The sequence below is a fragment of the Pelobates fuscus genome, chromosome 2, assembly GCF_036172605.1.
Source record: "Pelobates fuscus isolate aPelFus1 chromosome 2, aPelFus1.pri, whole genome shotgun sequence".
In the NCBI taxonomy this organism is placed as follows: Eukaryota; Metazoa; Chordata; class Amphibia; order Anura; family Pelobatidae; genus Pelobates; species Pelobates fuscus.
Window position 1 is genome coordinate 142,053,807 of NC_086318.1, and position 19,725 is coordinate 142,073,531.

Sequence of the window (19,725 nt, forward strand, 5' to 3'; positions counted from 1 at the left end):
TATTTAGTGTTACTGTGGGATTAAATGGTATCTGAAATTCTCATCAGAAAGCAGAACTGTACTCCAATCTTTTTTGATTTATGAATAGGGATAATTTAGAATTTTAGAATAATTTATTATTCATTGCGTAGGAGTTGCTTAGTGTGATAAATCACTGTATTTCTGCAGCAGTATAATAAATGAGTTGAAATAAGGAACTGGCAAGTGAAGGCAGCTTCCTGAGAGCCTGGGAGCAGCGTTCTGTGTGGAATACAGAACACAGTGTAGCAGTAATTTCTTAGGGCGGCTTTGAGCCCTGTGGCACAGGAGGGGTTAAGTGCTGCCGTGGCTGTGCCGCTTGTTGAATGATCTCACAGTCGCTCCGTGTCACATTGTTTCTACTTTGTGCGGAGGGAGAAGCTGCCGAATGTGAGACCCGCTGCAGTAGCAGCACACACACACACACACACAGGCACACACAGTCACACGGCTATCTCCTGCTATCCCGGGGAGGGGAAGGAAGGAGTCAGGCTGCTCATATAATCCACTGCCTGTGGAACGTGAAGATGGCGGCTCCCATCCCCACCAAGCCTGGCAGTGTGGGGGGAGGCAGCAAACCTGCTTCCCCCGAGCTGGATTTCAGATCTGGAGCTCGAATAGAGGAATTAAACAAACTAATTCTGGAATTCAGCAAACATGACCAGAGGGAATACGATGACCAGAGAGCACTGGAGATCCACACTGCTAAAGACTTCATCTTCTCCATGCTAGGTAACAGGCGGTCTGTGTGTATAATATTCACCTTGTGGATTTTACTATGTGTACAGTGCACCTTGTGTGTATTAGTATATGTACTATTGACCTATTGTGTGTGTTTATAGCATGCACTTTGTGGGCCCGTGTGTGTATGTACCATAGACCTGGTGTGCCTGTGGGTGTGTGTACATGCACACACATACCATGTACCTGGTGTGCTTCTGTGTGTGAATACCATGATAAACGTGTGTAATGCACCTTTTGTGTCTATGTGTATGTTTAATGCGCCTTGTGTTTGTAGTGCACTTTATGTGCCTATGTGAGTATGCTTTTGTGTACATGCTGGGCACCTTGCATCCTGGTGTGTGTGTTTTTGCATGTATTGCACATTATGTGCCTGTGTGAATGTGTGCAGTGCATTTTGTATCCCCTTGTGTGTGCATTGTATCCCTTTGTGTGTGCATTCATATTATGTGCCATTGTGAGTGAGTGTGCAGTGCACCTTGTATCCCCTTGTGTGTGTGTGCACTGCACATTTTTTATCTGTGTGAGTGTGTGTGCATTGCATTTTGTATCCGCTCACGTGTGCATTGCACATTATGTGCCTGTGTGTGTATGCGTGTGCAGTGCACCTTGTATCCCCTTGCATTTGTGTGCATTGCACATAGTGTACCTGTGTGAGTGTGTGTACAGAGTACTTTGTATCCCCGTGTGTGGGACATTGCGTGCATATGTTAAGTCGTCACTTTAGTGATAATTGCATTGAGGCACATCTTGATTTTTGACCATGCAAACTACAGGCAGGCTATATGTTAAATTATTGCTAGGGCAATCTACAATTACACATGTGTTGTGCCTATGCATGCTGACCATTCCTTACTGCATGTTTCTATGTACATCAGCTTTTCACATACTTGACTAAATTGTCTTAAAATGTTTGTCATACTGGACTGCACGGATGTTATCCTCATATAATATGTCAAATACAATTATGTGTCTATCTATACATACACTGGTGTGAATTTGAATGATTAACATACATTGCTTTTTATGTGGCTAAATAGTTGTGTGTGTGTGTGTGTGTGTGTGTGTGTGTGTACATATGCACATCTCATGCAAGGTTTTTGAGTTATATAATGGTGTACATTTGATTGCTCTCTAAACAGTATTTGTATATGGAATGTTTCACTCATTTTGCATAAATGATCCAGTTTCTGTAGCTAGAGCAGTTCATCAGATCATGGCAGCTCAATGTTTGCATGCTTGTATCTAGAGGATCCAAGATACCCCAGTTACTTGCATGATACCATCTTGAAGACATGTTACAGAGTTTTGTAGAACATCAGGCCATTGGTTTAAATAGCATATGGTCACACCATGTGATAAGTATTAGGTTAAGTACTGAAATACTAGTTTTGCTAAATACTTGATTTTATGCTGAATGTGTGGCATTTGGGTTACATATCACTGATGTAATTGTATGTGTCTAGGCACAGCTGGTTACCCCTATATTGCAAATTTGTTAATGACATAGCTCACTTTGCTGCCCCCCCCACACACACACACTTATATATATTAAAACTGGCACTTATATTTTATTTATATTAGGTTTTAAGCCACCAACTTTAGGCACTAGCAACTATAATACATTTAAAAAAATGGCAACAGAGTTACCAAATATACTACCAAATATATACCAAAGAGTATCAATGACTATTCTTGTGATATCCCCAAAATGTGAGCATGTTATAAAAAAAAATAATATTAATTTCCCAGAACACATTGGGAAAATTAGCACTCCTAGTGTTTTTTTGTGAATACTCAGCAAATATATGGAGGCATTCTGTGTTCCGAAAAAGTTATTTAAACCTGGTTCCTTTGAATTGTATACGAACATATCCTTTCAATTGACTGCATTCACACTCACCTGAGACAAAGGTGTGGTATATTTACTCATGAAATGAGATCATCTGAGAAACATTTAGCCACCCCTCCCTATTGTGCCATTCACAATCTTGCCTATAAAAAGCTTTTAGCTTGTATTCTGCCTTTCAGCTAATAACATTACATTATAAGTACAATGTTCATTTCCTATGTAGTATTGACAGCAATGGCTATACACATCCCAGCCAAGCTTCACAACTTGTTAGCTCAAACCTTCCTGTACAGTCTGTCCATACCATATAATTGTAAATAGTTATTCCTGTATGCTTAATATTAACTGACAAGCCTATTACATGCAAGGATCTGTCATTATAGCTATTGATCAACAGGGCAAACATTCATGTAAACTACAAATAAAGTCCTCACTCTTTGTCTATATTTTAATTTTAATTCTGTGCTTCAAAGAAGTTTATTCTTTGGTATACAAGAGGTTGCCTAATCTGATTCATTTTGCTTTTGCTTTTACAAATTGCATAACTTAAATTGAATACATGCATTTTTCCTACATGTATACATCTCTGAAATCAAGTTCATGTTAAATCAGAAGCTCCTTCCCATGCTATTAAACACTTTTTGCGCTGTCAAACCATGTTCTCAAACAGTAAATCAAGCATCTGGCATTGCCAGTCTACACCATACTTGCTATCAAAAACTCACTCATGATAAATTAAAATGCTATACACGGAATATGCAATGTACTGTAAATTGAAAAGGAATTTAACTATATGCCTGTTTTCATAATTCCTTTTTAGATCCATATTAAAGTGGGTCATTCTGCCACACGGCTGGGTATACTGGTTTGTATTTTACTGTCTGCTCAATTAGAATGTCTATCAACATTCTCATAGAATATGGCAGGGTTTGTGCGGATGTGATTTGGAAGATCTCTTAACCTTCTGTTCTGTTACAAATAATCAATGCCTGCTCTGGCATTTCAACAAAAATAAAAGTTGTCTCCTGTGACATACAATCAGGCAGTAATATGGCATGTAAATCTGTGACTGTAAACATTTTTGGAACATTGTAGTCAGTGCAGTTCAGGAAAGGTTATGAGCATGCGCATAAATATTGTTTTAACATATTGTAGGTAAAACACTGTGTTTGCAATATTTCTTCATTGGTGAACACAACATATATGGACATTTGCCCGGGTAAATATAATAGGTATTGCAGTAACACAATAATAAAAGAAATTTGCTAAATTGGCATGCTGCCATCTTAACAAGTAATCGATTTGTAATAATCACAATTCGCAGTAATTTGTAAATTCATGAGAAATCCCCTAATATGATCTAAAATATCCATTCAGATTTTATAAAATTGGATTCTGTGGCATATTTTATGGCTGCTTATTCATTTGAAAATATGCTTGGGGGTACATGCAGAGTGTATGTGTATGGAGTGTCAGTGTGTAAGTGCATGGTTTATTTGTGTGGAGTGTTTGTGTTTTGACTGCAGAAATGTACATCTCTTTGTGTTGTGGTAGTGTGTAAATTTAGAGGTGTATGTGTGTACATTGTGTTGAGTAGCGTGTAGAAATTTTGAGTCCTAAATAAAACATATACAACTGAAGATCACTTTGGCTTACTCCAAGAAGATGGATGCTAAAGTTGAACAAGCAGATAAAGTTTACCAATCATCTTTAAAATTATTTAAACTATTTGGCAACCCAACATCAAAGTAACAGCTAAGAATTGAGTATGCATCATATGCATTGCCATCAAGGCACAGTCTGGTATACAGTTTAATTCCTAGTGATCCCATGTTGTTATGAGCACACGCCGATGAGGATGTATTTGGTATACGCCCTCCCTGAAGGAATATGTATTCATATTGCAATGTGGAAGAAAGAGAACCATTTGCACAAAGTGCATCTTGAGGAAATTTGTCATCAATACCTGGAATTACTATGGAGGTGATGCTTACCTACAATGCATTCCTGAACAAAGTAAACACTTCAGTAGTATTTATAAGAAAACAGGGTTACCACCAACTCTAACGTGAGCATTATTTTTTTTTTGCCTATTCAGGACCAATTAGGAAAACTCATTTTATATATTGTCATATATCTTGTGTATTGTCATTCCTGAAGTGGTTAGTTCAAACATGATAGGTAGCTGATATGATTGTGGATATGCTGTGTGCTCAATAAATGATGGTAAGATCATATCTGAATCTGTTTTCTCTAAAAATCTGCAAGAAGAGTACTTATATTTTATTTTTATTTGTTTAATTTTGCATTATTAGTTCCTTATTTAGTATGTCTTAAATGCCTAAAATGTGTTAATTTGTGTGTTCAATTCATCATAATAGGGCTCCAAATCAAGCATAATTATTGTTTATACATTTAGTATGTTTAGGTAGACTGCAGGCCATGCACTGTCATTATAAACATTGGTAGAGATTAGGGATGTGCATGGGCAAAGAATTTGGTTCGGTTTGGCACTTCCGAAATTCGGGACTTTGGCAATTTGGTTTGGTTCAGCACTTCCGAAATTCGGGACTCTGACAATTTGGCACTTTGGTTCGGCTCTTCTGAAATTTGGGACTTTGGCACTTTGGCAATTCCCTAACCCTAACCCAACCCCTAACCCTACCCTTTACCTAGTCTGAAATGCTTCCAATTTTTTCAACAAACTAGGAAAAAAATCCCCAAAATAGCAGTCAGATATCTCCTTGGATCAAGCAGCTATTACCCCACTAATTAGAAATTACATCCCTGTATGTTATGTTTTTGCAAGTATTTATCCAATTTCAGTTTAAACATTTGTATGAACTTTGCTAAAACCACCTTTTCAGGCAGAGAATTCCATATCCTTATTGTTCTTACTGAAAAAAAACCTCTTTGCCTTATGCGTGACCTTGTGTCAAAATTATATTTTCATCTCGAGAATTTATGCCCCTATTTATACATGACAAAACCTTGCTGGCCTTAGCAACTGCAGATTAACATTGCATATTGCTGCCTAATTTGTTGTCTATAACAATTCCCAAATCCTTCTTGTGTGTGGTTATCCCTAATTCGCTACCATTTAGGGTGTAAGCTGCTTGTGCATTCTTGACCCCAAAGTGCATAACTTTGCATTTCTCTACATTAAATTTTATCTTCCATTTTAGTGCCCGGTCTCCCAATCTATCCAAATCCCTCTACAGTAAAGCAATATCCTGCTCACATTTTATTACTTTACAAAGTTTTGTGTCATCTGCAAACACTGAAACATGGCTTTAAATGCCTATTTTAAGATCATTTATAAATATGTTAAATAGAAGCAGTCCCAAAACAGAACCCTGAGCGACACCACTTACCACTTTTGTCCAGCCTGAAAATTTACCATTAATGAGAACTCGTTCTACCCAAGCCAAGAATATTCATCTAGACCAATTTCTTTTAGTTTGAAGACTAACCTATTGTGAGGAACCGTATCAAATGCCTTGGCAAAATCCAAGTAGATCACATTCACTGCAACACCCTAATCTATACTTCCTTGTAGTTTAAACTCCTGTTGTTTAGCCTACTTTCAAGCAAACTCCAGTGAGCTATCTGAAATCTTAGATGATGGAAGACTTAGGCAGCATCGGGCAGTGGCGCTGCTTATTGGCTTAAGCCTGCAGCAGGTGCTCTAAGCCAATCAGTAGTCCTCATTCATAAAAAGGTGCCTTAGAGTATGGAATAAGTTGTTGCTTTATAACTTATTTATTTTAGATTGCAGAACTGCACAATTTATTGCTCAAGCCTTTGGAAAAATGGTGGAGTGGGGTAAAAATTGTTTAAGTCCATGCTACGCTAAACATAACTGATCCCTCCAATATCACCTCGATCAGATACACGATGCTTGGGATATATGACTGTTTTAGTGTTTTCTGTCGATAAGATTTTGTAATTAGGCCCCATCATAATTGTCAGCACCAGGCCCAATGGGCTCTTAATCTTGTCCTGGATGTGTAGAAAGGTGGCCACTTCAGACTGGTCAAAGAGTTTGTGATTATCTTGGGCAGTTATTGAGGCTTGTCATATAATGAAGCTTTGTGTCAAAAAAAAATGCTTTGTTTTTCTTTTTCAGGCAGAATTACATGTGGTTACTGCAGGCTAATAACTACATCTACACAACAAAATTTGTGCTTTTCTGAGATATAATGGTGGTTCTGATAGCCTAGCTAGAGACTTGCAGAGATCCTAGCAGCTGTCTAGTGTGTGTGTGTTATAGATTATATTTTTTTGTCCTCACCTGTGGGTGTGGATCAAAATAGTATCCACAAAGCAAGGCAAAGAATAGCTGCAATGTAACTGTTGGCTACATCTGCCTCGTCTCTGTGCCTGACTCTGAGTCACTACATCAGTCACCTCTTTGCATGGGAGCTAAGTTTATACATGTGTGTTAAAGTGCTCTCTCATGTTAGTAAAAGGGATACTTTGGTTTCACCGCAAGTATAAAAGGACCAAGGTTTTACAGAGCACTTATATTTCCTGACCTAGAACTATGCTGAATAAAATCATCCAGAAACTTTAAAAAAACTCATTAAAGTTCTGTCTTTCACATGTCTCTGTTTCTGCTGTGGATCGAAAACAAGACCACAAACACAATTTGAAGACAGTTTAAATTGTGATACAATATGTAGAAGAAAATATAATCCGAAAAACCCAGACACACCAAGGCAGATAACTACTCACATATATTTAGACACATATAGACACAATCTGTTTGATCGTTTCTTTTCTTGTCTGTCAACTTTATTTTTCTTTGTCAATCACTTGTTATTTAACCCAATGTATAATTGTAAAGAGCTGTGGAAAATGTTAAATGCTAATTGAATAACTTAATATATACTAGCAGTACAAAGTTTCACCCGTTTTCCTCTCTTCATCTTTTTTTTACTGGCCTTCCACTAATCTGACCTACAGAAAAAAATGTGCTTTAGAAAGGATAATAAAAATAATGCGCTTTCATTATTAAAATAAATCCCTTTCTCCCATAATGCTCCTTACCTCTCTTAGCAGTTCTGATTGATGTTCCTAGTGTCATTCTGAAGATCAGACTTATAAAGCTCTTTCATGTGATTCAGATCAGATCAACAAGCAGTCAGGATATCACTGGATATCTATGTATCCATTGTCTGTGTGCTGCCATATCTCTGCAGTGACTTACGGCCTAGCAGCATTTTATATGCTTGTGGCACCTTACAGTGCATTGCCAATCAAGACACAGGGACAGACTATGTTCAAGATTGAAAATTCTAAAATAAACTAAGTCATTTAAAGAAACACTATTGTCACCCAGACACTTCATCTTAATGAAGTGGTCGGGTGCAGTGGTCCTGTCCTTTTATCCATTCAGTGTAAAACATTGCAGTTTTATTGAAAATGCAATATTAACATTGCAGGGTTATGTCCACCTCTTGTGGCTGTTCGTGTGACAGCAACTAGAGGCACGTCTGCTGCACTGACCGAGAAAAACTTGAATACATGTGGCACTTTCTGCATTCCCAATGCTCCTCCTTTAGGGGAATTGGATTGGACCATCACAGAGGAGGCCATGCCTCTGTCTTGAAGTCATAAAAGGCAATGAGAGATAAGCAGCGCTGAGGCAGCTCAATGCTGGAAAAAAAAGTGGATTCAATTTAGATTTTTTTTAAATTTATATAGCAAATGGCAGTGGGGGGGACCTGGAGCATTAGGCACTGGAGCATTAGGAATACAATTTGTGTTCCTTTAAGACAAAATGTGGGAGCTGGACACCTTCATATAATATGCTGCCATAGGTCCAGCCCAAGTCAATGCAGGTATAAATTCGTAAATACATATATCCATTTATAGGTCAGATGCTCAGGTAATTTGCTAATTTAATCTTCTGTGATAGCGTCTGAAAACGGTGTGATAGCAGGTTGCACATGTTCAAAGATGAGCATGTGCAACCCTACTTTGACTGAAGGAAAACATACCAAAAAAACTGCACTGTTTGTCCTTATTGTAAGATGTAATGTATTTGTGACCCAAGCAAAAGTGATTCCACAAGAGAAAAATTATTATTTTGTGGTTATTTTTTTTTTTTTTTTTTTTTTTTATATTAAGAATGCGAATACTAACGTGGTAAAGGATTAGGTTTGTTTAATTATGGCTTCTGAAGGAGGTGTGCTAAGTGTGTGCTATAGCAGAGGTATAACTGTAACAGTAAACTTTGGCAAACCATAGGGAGTTTATATGCTTCTAAAAGCTCATACTTTGGCAAGCTGTATGAAATATTCATTGACTATTGCCCAGAGCAGCTTACATAGGAGGATATTACTGCCAGCTTGGGTTCACGGGTTTATTTATTTTTTTCCTTTTTCTCATCAGAGACACAACTCACTGAAATAGCTTCTAAATATAAAAAAAACCCATACAATTAGGAGATAAAAATGTTTTACCAGCTATAAACATTTTTTTTTTAAATTTGCATGTTTGCTTACATTAAGATTACCTTTTTCACTATAATTTTAAAGTCAATTGTAATAATAGACAAATGAAGATATTTGGTTTTCAAATGGTGTTTTGGTTTTCAAACACCATTATTATTGAGTATGATGTGTGAGATTATGTCGGGGTATTTGTGTTATTAATGTGCTAACATTTATTCACACCATATATAGTCCTAATATTTGGGAATTGATATCATATTACTGGTTTTATGTACTTCGTTGACATCTACATTACAATACTGATTTAGTAGTAATCACTATGCATTACTTAGAATGTTAAATTGGAATTTATTCACAATTTATAATAATAGGTATTTTGGATTGGAAGCCTAATGGCATTAGCTCTGTGACCTATACTTCCACTGTTCTATAATATGTAACACAATTAATTCTAAGAAACACCTTAATTAGATTCTTGCCTATGTCAAAGGGGTCTCTGTTGGACTGTGAAAGGCAGTGCATCTGTAATATCCAGTTTATTGTGGAAATATGCCTGGAGCCTGATTAATATGTTGTACCTGTTTGAACCATTGGGGACTCTCTAAAATATCATGGGGACCAAATTTTAGGTCCCGATCTAGTAATTAGGACGCACTGATCTACAATATAAATCAGCAAAAGGCTAAACATAAATTATTAAAAATGTATGGGGCTTTCTTTAGACATTTAAGAATCAAATTTTAAATACTTACACAGGGCTCATAATTTAGCCATACCGAGTAGACATTCCCTCTGGTGAAGACATGGCTGAATCCTATTCGAATACATTATCTATTTAGAATTTGGGGGATTCTTTTTGTTGTGATGTAAGGAATTTAAATATTCTACTCTACTACTATGAAATCATACGAAGCCTTACTGATTTTGATTAAAATAAAGCTTATTACCAGTTTTATTCTTCCTTGAAGAGCCGGTGCAAGGATTTTTGCCGCCCTAGGCTAAAGTAAAGTTCAGTGTAAAACATTGCAGTAAAGTTTGACGCCCCCCCATGTGATATCACAATGCCCCACCCATATGATCTGCCATGTTAACTAACGCCAGTGCTGCAGTGCCGCCGTGTTTACATTAAAAGGCCTGCAGGGACAGGCTATAGACACCAGAACCACTACATTAAGCTGTGGTTCTGGGGACTATAGTGTTTCTTTAATGTGAGGTAAATTAGAGATTAGTGCCACGAATAATTTACTAGATTGCCTACTTACAACCAGATGAGGATGATTATGGGCTCAAGCTGCAGTCTGGCTCCACTGGTCTGGTGTAGAACAGGATCTCTGGAGGCTGTTTGTAACTGTGGTCAAAAAAATCAATGTTCTGGGAGAACGGGAAGCAGCTCCCTTTTTTGGGGGCCCTTTACACAGCTCAAGGTCTGAGTCCCAGGGTCCACCTTCATGTTCCACCAATGAGTTTGTTCACAGGGGGTGGAGTGTGTTGGGGATGTCCTGATATGTGTGTAAGGAATGCATTGTGTGAATCTGTGTTTGTATGTGTAAGGGCTGCAAGGTATGTTTCTGTGTATGTACGGGATGCAGTGTGTGCATCTGTAAGGGGTGCAGTGAGTGTGTGTACGGGGTGCATTGAGTATGTGTAAGTGTTTCTGTGTGTGTAAGGGTTGCATGATTGTGTGTGTGTGTGTGTGTGTGTGTGTGATGGATGTCAATCTCTTTCTCCCCCTCTCTCCCTTGTCACTCTCTTTCTCCCCCTCCCTTGTCACTCTCTTTCTCCCCCTCCCTTGTCACTCTCTTTCTACCCCTTCCTTGTCACTCTCTTTCTCCCCCTCCCTTGTCACTCCCTTTCTTCCCCTCCCTTGTCACTCTCTTTCTCCCCTCCCTCCCCCACTCTCTTTCTCCCCCTCCCCCTCCCTCCCCCTACTCTCTTTCTCCCCCTCCCCCTCCCTCCCTACTCTCTTTCTCCCCCTCCCTCCCTCCCTCCCTCCCTTGTCACTCTCTTTCTCCCACTCCCTCCCTCCCTCCCTCCCTTGTCACTCTCTTTCTCCCCCTCCCTCCCTCCCTACTCTTTCTCCCTCCTCCCTCCCCCTCTTTTTCTACCCCCTCCCTCCCCTCTCTCTTTCTCCCCCTCCCTCCCCACTCTCTTTCTCCCCCTCCCTCCCCACTGTCTTTCTCCCCCTCCCTCCCCACTCTCTTTCTGCCCCTCCCTCCCCACTCTTTCTCCCCCTACCTCCTTCCCTCCCCACTCTCTTTCTCCACCTCCCTCCTTCCCTCCCCACTCTCTTTCTCCCCCTCCCTCCTTCCCTTCCCACTCTCTTTCTCCCCCTCCCTCCTTGCCTCCCCACTCTCTTTCTCCCCCCTCCCTCCCTTGTCACTCTCTTTTTCCCCCTCCCTCCCAACTCTCTTTCTCCCCCTCCCTCCTTCCCTCCCCACTCTCTTTCTCCCCCTCCCTCCCTTGTCACTCTCTTTCTCTCCCTCCCTCCCCACTCTCTTTCTCCCCTCCCTCCCTCCCTCCCTCCCTTGTCACTCTCTTTCTCCCCCCTCCCTCCCCTCTCTCTTTCTCCCCCTCCCTCCCCTCTCTCTTTCTCCCCCCTCCCTCCCCACTCTCTTTCTCCCCCCCTCTTTTTCTACCGCCTCCCTCCCCACTCTCTTTCTCCCCCCTCTTTTTCTACCGCCTCCCTCCCCACTATCTTTCTCCCCCTCCCCCTCCCTCCCTCCCTCCCCTTTCTCTTTCTCCCCCTCCCTCCCCTTTCTCTTTCTCCCCCTCCCTCCCCACTCTCTTTCTCCCCCTCCCTCCCCACTCTCTTTCTCCCCCTCCCTCCCCACTCTTTCTCCCCCTCCCTCCCTCCCTCCCCACTCTTTCTCCCCCTCTCTTTCTCCCCCCTCCCTCCCCACTCTCTCTTTCTCCCCCTCCCTCCTTCCCTCCACACTCTCTTTCTCACCCTCCCTCCTTCCCCACTCTCTTTCTCCCCCCTCCCTCCCTTGTCACTCTCTTTCTCCCCCTCCCCCCCACTCTCTTTCTCCTCTCCCTCTCCCTCCCTCCCCACTCTCTTTCTTCCCCCCCTCTATTGTAGCGTGGCCGAGCCCTGTATGGTCCGCGGGTACAGGGAGCTTTTGTTTCCTGTACGCGGCGGACTAAAAGGAAGTGCACACTCGGTGTTAGTCCAGCCGGGTACAGGAGACAGATGCTCCCTGTACCCGCGGACCATACAGGGCTCGTCCACGCTACAGTGAGGGAGTGACAGCAGGGAGCGCAGAGCACTGAGCGCTTCCCTCCTATCAGCCCCTCTCCTCTGGCTGCGCCCGGGCGGTGCGCCCTCATGGACGCACCAGCCTGGGCAAAGCTGCAGCTGCCTGAGGCTCTCTACAGAGCGCTCGGGCGGCTGCAGCATGAAAGGGGGGCCGGGGCTCCTGGCAGCGCCCCTTCCCTAACAGGTAGCACCGGCCCTGCTTCCTTGATGTAACAATACAAGAGAGTGTATTCCTCTTTAGTTAAGATAAAATATTATCTCTATACTTCAGCATAAATTACGCACTTTGCGTAAGGAAAAGAGATCAGAAGCCTTGCCTGTGTGCTCACTTGTAGTCATGTACATTATAAAGCCACTCTAGCTGAGCAAGGCTGTATGTTATGATTATGAATGTACTATTCATTAGTGTCATTAACTTCCTTTCAGTTTTTGTATTTCTCCCTTGAGTTAAATACCCATTCATGTCCTTGCTGATAGATATATGCTTTGTGGTAAGCATCTTTTGTCATTTGTAGTCTGCTGGGGGCAGTATCTGTGGCTATGGATCAGTCCCATTATCCTCATGATGCATGTGTCTCTGTAGCGTCTTTCATTTTCGGTTAATGCTTTCTCAACACTAGGGAGTATTTTGACTGCCAGGATATGAACCCTTATTTTTATGATTTCATGCCCCTGTGAATGGATACGGTAGTAAAATATTTTACAGCAGTCTTATCATACTAAATGGGATGATGAATGCACATCTGTGATATTCATTGAGTGTATAACAATCCTGTTTTAATAAATTCAGAATTGCACATATCAATTGTGGTAGGCATATGGATTGCAAATTATGCATTCAAATTTTTATACTATTTCATATACTATAGTATATTTATACCATGTAAACTAAGTAATGCTTTTTTTTTTGTTTTGTTTTGTTTATGGCATTGCTATGATAAAGCACACCTGTGCCAATCATGGTAATCTGCAAATGTGACTGCAGTTTTCAACCACGCTTTCGCCTGCCCAAGCTCAAATGCTGTGTACAGCACATCGCCTGCATTGTGGCATGTCGCATTTAAGGGTGGATGCTCAAGCATGCATTGCAATGGTGATATTGGAAGACACAGAAGTGAATTTATTTAAAAGATCTGTTTTGTTTAATATTTTGCCAGCACACTGTCTAGATTAAATTTTATATTTACCTAAAACTGACATTTTCATCCACATGTTTTGTCTATGACAGAATTGCTAATTTTGCAAAATTGCTATTTTTCTAGGCCTCAGTTTTCTGCTCAAATACAAACATATTTAACCCCTTAAGGACACGTGACATGTAATGATTCCCTTTTATTCCAGAAGTTTGGTCCTTAAGGGGTTAAAGGGTTATACCAACCAAAAATCCTTTTTTTTATAAAACCTCGTTGATGCTCTCTCACACACACACACTCACACACTCTTTTAGCTCTTTTCCTTTGAGTTGCCCAAGCACTCCCTCAGCCTGATCCTTCTTAACTGATCTCACTCCCCCTCCAGGTGTTGTCTGTTCTGGGCTGGATAATGTTGCTGCCAGAGGCGGAGTAATTCCTCCAGCAGCGAAAGGGGTTATTTCTGTATGTTTCAAAGCAAAATGATGCACATATGGACTCTAGGCACCATAACCACTTCAAGTCAGTAAAGTGTTTTCTGTGTTTGGAGTAAGCCTTTGACAATAAAAATATTCTAATAGAAGTGTCATTTTTAACGCTTTATTTTAGTATACATTATATTGAAATGTAACATTGGTCCCAAACTAATTTGAAAAACAAGCTTGTAAGGTTTTTTTTTTAAATCTTTTTTTATTGAGGTATGTATAAGGACATGATAAGCAGTAAGATACTTAACAACATGCAATGTACCTATTTTTTTTGTGAAGTAACTTGCCGAGACAGAGATTAGATCAATCGTTTGTTAGTAGTGAAGGCTATCTAGATTAGCAAAGAATTTAGGAGTAGATGTGCTAAAGCATGCTTTGTGACACTTAAGATTAAATTACCACTGGGTGAGAACAACAAGATTAGGGATACAAAGAAAAATCATAAGTAAAACATTAGTCACTGCAGTACTAGGGAATAAGCATGTATGTGCCACAAAATCTGTTTGGTATGCTGGACTTTCTCACTACCTCAAGCCCAGGCCATAGGGGAAACAAGTGCCTCTTGTACAGGGGCCCTCTCCATCCATGTGGCTGGACTTCGGGTCCAAAGGGGCTCCAGGATTCAAAGCATCCATTGAGTGTGTGAATGCCTGAGTGGATGTAGCTTGACATGGGCTCCCAGCTCAGAAGATGGATAGCGAGCTGGAGTGGCTGCTTGTGTCTGTGGTGTGACAGGCGAGGGAGGAGTGTGAAGGCAGCAAGGTATTCTGGTCCAAAACTCCTGGCATAGCTTATCAAACCTGGCCTTGAAGAGCTTTATCTAGTTGAGGTGTTCCTGGCCCTCTTAAGTTGGCAATTGCTTTGGCGGGGCGACCATCTTTGATTCACTGCACAGTCACAGGAACGGCTGATACAAAGGTTGCAGCTGCAGTGAGGTATGTGTTCTCAGAGGGGCCCAAAATATCCACCCCGATCCTGAGGGGGGTATACGGGGCATAGAGAATTCACTTTAGGACACATGGTGTCAGGCGGGAGATTGGCCACCACTCCTCAAACCCAGTAGGCCACAGGACCAGATAAAAAAAAATGCTTTCCCAACAAATTTTCAGGACCCTGAGAGTACACTTCAGTAAATTAGCAGGCAGTGCTTGACTTTAAGCCATTTTTAGCTAAATTTATACAGTTTAAGCCGAGTGAAGTTTGATCATTTTAGGAGCTTCTAAAGAATGTGCTCAGCCATCTTGAGAGTCAGGCCCCGACCAATAAGCTTTGAAGTTAATGGCGTGCACATCATGTGGAGTTAAGCTCAGCTCCATTGGTTTAGCTGTTTAAATGAAAGAAAAGTAGGATATAATTGGTGAAAAGTTATCTGTTTATTGACTAATTATTTAAATGCTTTTCTTCAAACATTTTATTAAAAAAATATGAGAGTATCTATGTAAATATGAAAATGTTAAAGTGTTGGATAATGTTTGGTTAAAATGTATAAACCTTAAAGGGATACCCCAAGCAAAAAAACTGTTTTAGAAATTGATACATATATAAAAATTATCACAGAGAACAGCAAAAGGTTAAAATTAATATTGAAATGTGAGTTCAAGAATACTTGCTTCAAGTTCAGACTCGGTCTTCTATTTATTTACTTAAACTTTTACTAGAATGCATTTTGTTGCACTGCTCATCAACTCTTCCAAAGTATTTAACACAGTCACAGACCTACATTTTTTATTCATGTATCAGCACGGCTACTTCAATTGCTAATGTTTCATGCCAGTTGCCTCTCAGCTTTGCAAATGCAGGCTGGTATGAACAGATATTTTCTTGTGGCATTGTATTAACTTTCTTTCTTAAAGGGACACTACAGTCACCAGAACAACTACAACTTATTGTATTTGTTCTGGTGAGTATAATCATTGCCTTCAGTTTTTTTTTGCTGTAAACACTGTCTTTTCAAAGTAATGTTTACATTACAGCCTAGGGGTACGTCCACTGGCCACTCCTCAGATGGCTACTAGAGGTGCTTCCTCTGGCAGTGCTGCACAGTCATTTGCACTGCCGTTCAGTGTCTCCACCCTCTGCATGGAGACATTGAACTTTCCTAATAGAGATGCATTGATGAAATATTGATTGGCCAGGGCTGTGTTTGACATGTGCTGGCTCTGCCCCTGATCTGCCCCCTTGACAGCCTCAGCCAATCTAATGCTTTCCCATGGGAAAGCATTGTGATTGGCTTTGAATAACACCTATGATGATGTCAGCCATGCAGGCAGATCAGGGCATAGCCAGCAACTGCGTGGGATAAAAGTAAGCTATATTTATGGGGGGCAAGGAGGGCCAGGGGGGCTAGATGGTGGTTTTAACACTATAGGGTCAGGAATACATGTTTGTGCTCCTAAGCCTATAGTGTTCCTTTAAAACAAGTATGCTTCTTCTTTTAAACTATTGTCCTATGTTTTAAATTGTGTTGCTTATGACTACATTCTAAATCTTTTCATTTAAAATGGGAAGAGGTTTAGTTTTAATTCAAGTAAACCGCTGATATACGATGCAAAACAAAGATTCAACAGCTCCATGAGTGCCACAAAAGCTATGTCTTCATATATTAGCAATACCCTTTAAAGTAAGTATAGGAACAGGAACAAAAGAAAAAGGTAAACACACACTCTCTCTCTCTTACTTAATTGGCCTTGCTCTCTCACATACTTAATTGATATATACTCTCCCACATCTAGTTACTTACACAAACCTAATTAGTCTCTCTCCATCATTCCTAATTAGCCAATCTCTCATACATTTACTATACTTGCCATACTTTTTTCACACATCTACTTATCTACACACATATAACAAGACACTGTTATCTACACCTCTCTAGTCACAAACATGTGCCACTCAAATACAAGCGATATGCACTCTTAACTACCATCACACATTCCCATATAGTGTTTCTATTCTTTTTTTATGGTAGGACCTATCTTACTTTATGGAAGGGGCATTGCAAGGTCCTAGAAATACCTTGAGCTCATCTCAAAACTCGATACATCCGATTCCTGTCATTGATCCCGAACCATCCTATATATTTTTTTTTTAAATGACAAAATAGAATAGACTTGTAGAAGAGAGATAACATAGCAAAATAAGAGAAAATATATGAGGGGAAAATTGTAAGATGTTGGAACGAATTAGACTGTCAAAAAACATTTAGAGTTGTAATGAATAGGAGGTAAACAATCGGACAGAGATATAAAAGTTTTTGAAAGCAACTGAAAACAGAATGTGAGGGTGAGCAAATACAGACAATACACACACTCATAGAAAGCCAAACATATACAGATACATGCATGCAGAAACATACTCCAACACAAAGTTAAAGTCACAAACATACAGATGCACAATGCCACACAGATGTGCCCAGTCATACACACACACACATACATACTGGTATTCACTCACATAGAACATACATAGAATCATGCACTCACAGATATACATATACAAGTACACAGTTGCATACTTAATCACATAGTTCACGTATGTAGGCATGCACACACAAACATACATATGCAGGCATAAGTCATGTAGTAACATATGCATGTATGCTTTCACAGACATACATATACAGCCACACAGTCATATGCCCATGGTCAGATATTATGAAGGTTTCTGATGTGGGCAAGTGGACTTGACTCATGCAAACAAGTTAAGGAGGTGACACAGTTTACAGCATCCATCCTACTACGAAGAGGTATGCACTAGAGTCCACAGCAAGTGTAGCACTAACATCACATAACTACAGCATGACACTTGGCACCGAAACTGGATTAACCAGTAGGATCCACAGTGCTGTTAAGCAGTCTAAATGTCCATGCCACTTCTTGAAAAACTTCTAGACTGTTTATAACTTCAGCAGCTTCTAAATACTGGATATGGAATCTTTAATAGGGGAAGATTTAACCTGGACATCCATACTGCCAGTCTGTTTCTGCCTATAAACCTATGCTATTTTGTAGCCCTGCATATCTTCAGCTACAAAGTAAAATGCAGGGCTTTGCAAGCCCACATACGTCGCTAGAGCCCACCAAGCCTCCCCTAACATCACCTCTGCTTTATAGTTTAAGTTTCAATATAATATTATTTATCCTAACTCAATTTCTTTGAACACACAGCACATTTACAATACATACATACATACATACATGACACACACCAATGCTCACGTGTAGAAGCTTGGAAATGTATTTGTTTTCCTCATGCACTGCTAGTGATGGATAAAAAGTAAGGACATTGGAAAATAGTATCTAGAAGACAACAGTCTGTCTGTCACTGCATGGTCTTGCAGCAGAACTAGATTCAGGACTCAACTTGCAATCCCATGCTGTATCCTGTTCAGTGACGTATTTGCCATGAGGCAAACAAGGCATTTGCCTTGGGTGACACTTTCCAGGGGGCGGCAAAAAATGCCACTCCCAAATGCCCAGGCAAATACCTTGTTAGCCCGGTGGCAGGCGACCAGCTGAGTTCCAAGGCGTCATATTCCAGCTCCCGGCATCACTCTGCAGTGCATGCAGAGCTGAGCAGGGAGAGCTCACAAATCAGCACTCCCTCGACGCCCGCCTTGGAACTCAGCTGGCCGCACAACTGCCTGGACACCTGCCTCCCTGACAAAACAGCCCGGCCAGCAGCCCCACTGGATCCCAGGTAAAAAATCCACCCAGCTCTCTGAAAGTTAGGGAGGCTGGGTAGATTTAAACTAAAATTAAAAAAATAATCTGTAAGTGTTGGGGGGAGAGGGAGTGTGAATGTGTGTGTGCCTGTGTCTGGCTGGCAGTGTGTGTGTGTGTGTGTGTGCCTTGCTGTGTGTGTGTCTGTGAGTGAGTGTGTGTCTGAGTGATTGTGTGGTGTGTATGTCAGTGTGTGTCTGTGAGGGAGCCTGTGTGTCTGAGTGATTGTGTGTGTGTGTGTGTGTGTGTGTGTGTCTGTCTAAGTGTTTCTGCAAGTGTGTGTGTCTGTGAGGGAGCCTGTGTGTCTGAGTGATTGTGGGTTTGTGTCTGTGAGTGAGTGTCTCTGTCAGTGAATGTGTGTGTGTGTCTGAGTGATTGTGTATGCCTGTCAGTGTGTGTCTGTGAGTGGGTGTGTGTGTCTGTGTCATTGTGTGTCTGTCAGTGTGTGTCTGTGAGTGAGTCAGTGATTGTGTGTGTCTGTCAGATTGTGTCAAATTAGTGTGTGTCTGTCAATCAAAGTGTGTGTGTTAGTCTCGAACAGGAAGAGGTGTGGCATTAACAGGAAGGGGTGGGGCAAATGTAAATTAGGTGGTGCCCGAGTTCCGTCATGCCTAGGGCAGCACAGATCCAAAATGCACCATTGATCCTGTTACTCAGTGTTCTTGAAGGATGTAATATATCACATCTTATTTAGCATGTAAGTCAAAGCACTATGGGGGAGAGCAAGTAATCCCTGAATATCTATGTTATTGTAGAATGCAAAATGGTTCATTGCCTCTTACATCGAGGCTCATTTTTTCTTCTTTTTTTTTCTTGTATCTCTGCCAAACCAGAACCCACATTTAACCCTGATTTTCACTGCATGTTATGGGCATATATGAATGTCAACAAAGCCATAAATTACTTAATGGGTACTGGATATGCACAATACAGAAACATATGGATGCCCAAGCAACCACTGTATTTTGTATTTTTACTTCTAGGTTTTATACAACTACATAGTGTCTATACATTTTCAAGTTTTCAATATTTTGTTTTTCATTGCTAATATTTGAGCT

General features: G+C 40.6%; 1 protein-coding gene across 1 annotated transcript in view; it reads left to right on the forward strand.

The window, feature by feature from the left end:
- The first annotated feature begins 264 nt into the window (after window positions 1-264).
- MB21D2 (Mab-21 domain containing 2) overlaps window positions 265-19,725 on the forward strand; it is a 105,569-nt gene continuing 86,108 nt past the window's right edge. Inside the window, exon 1 of the mRNA XM_063441075.1 lies at window positions 265-750. Coding sequence (XP_063297145.1) covers window positions 345-750 — 406 coding nt within the window. The 5' untranslated portion in view covers window positions 265-344. The remainder of the gene's footprint in view (window positions 751-19,725) is intronic.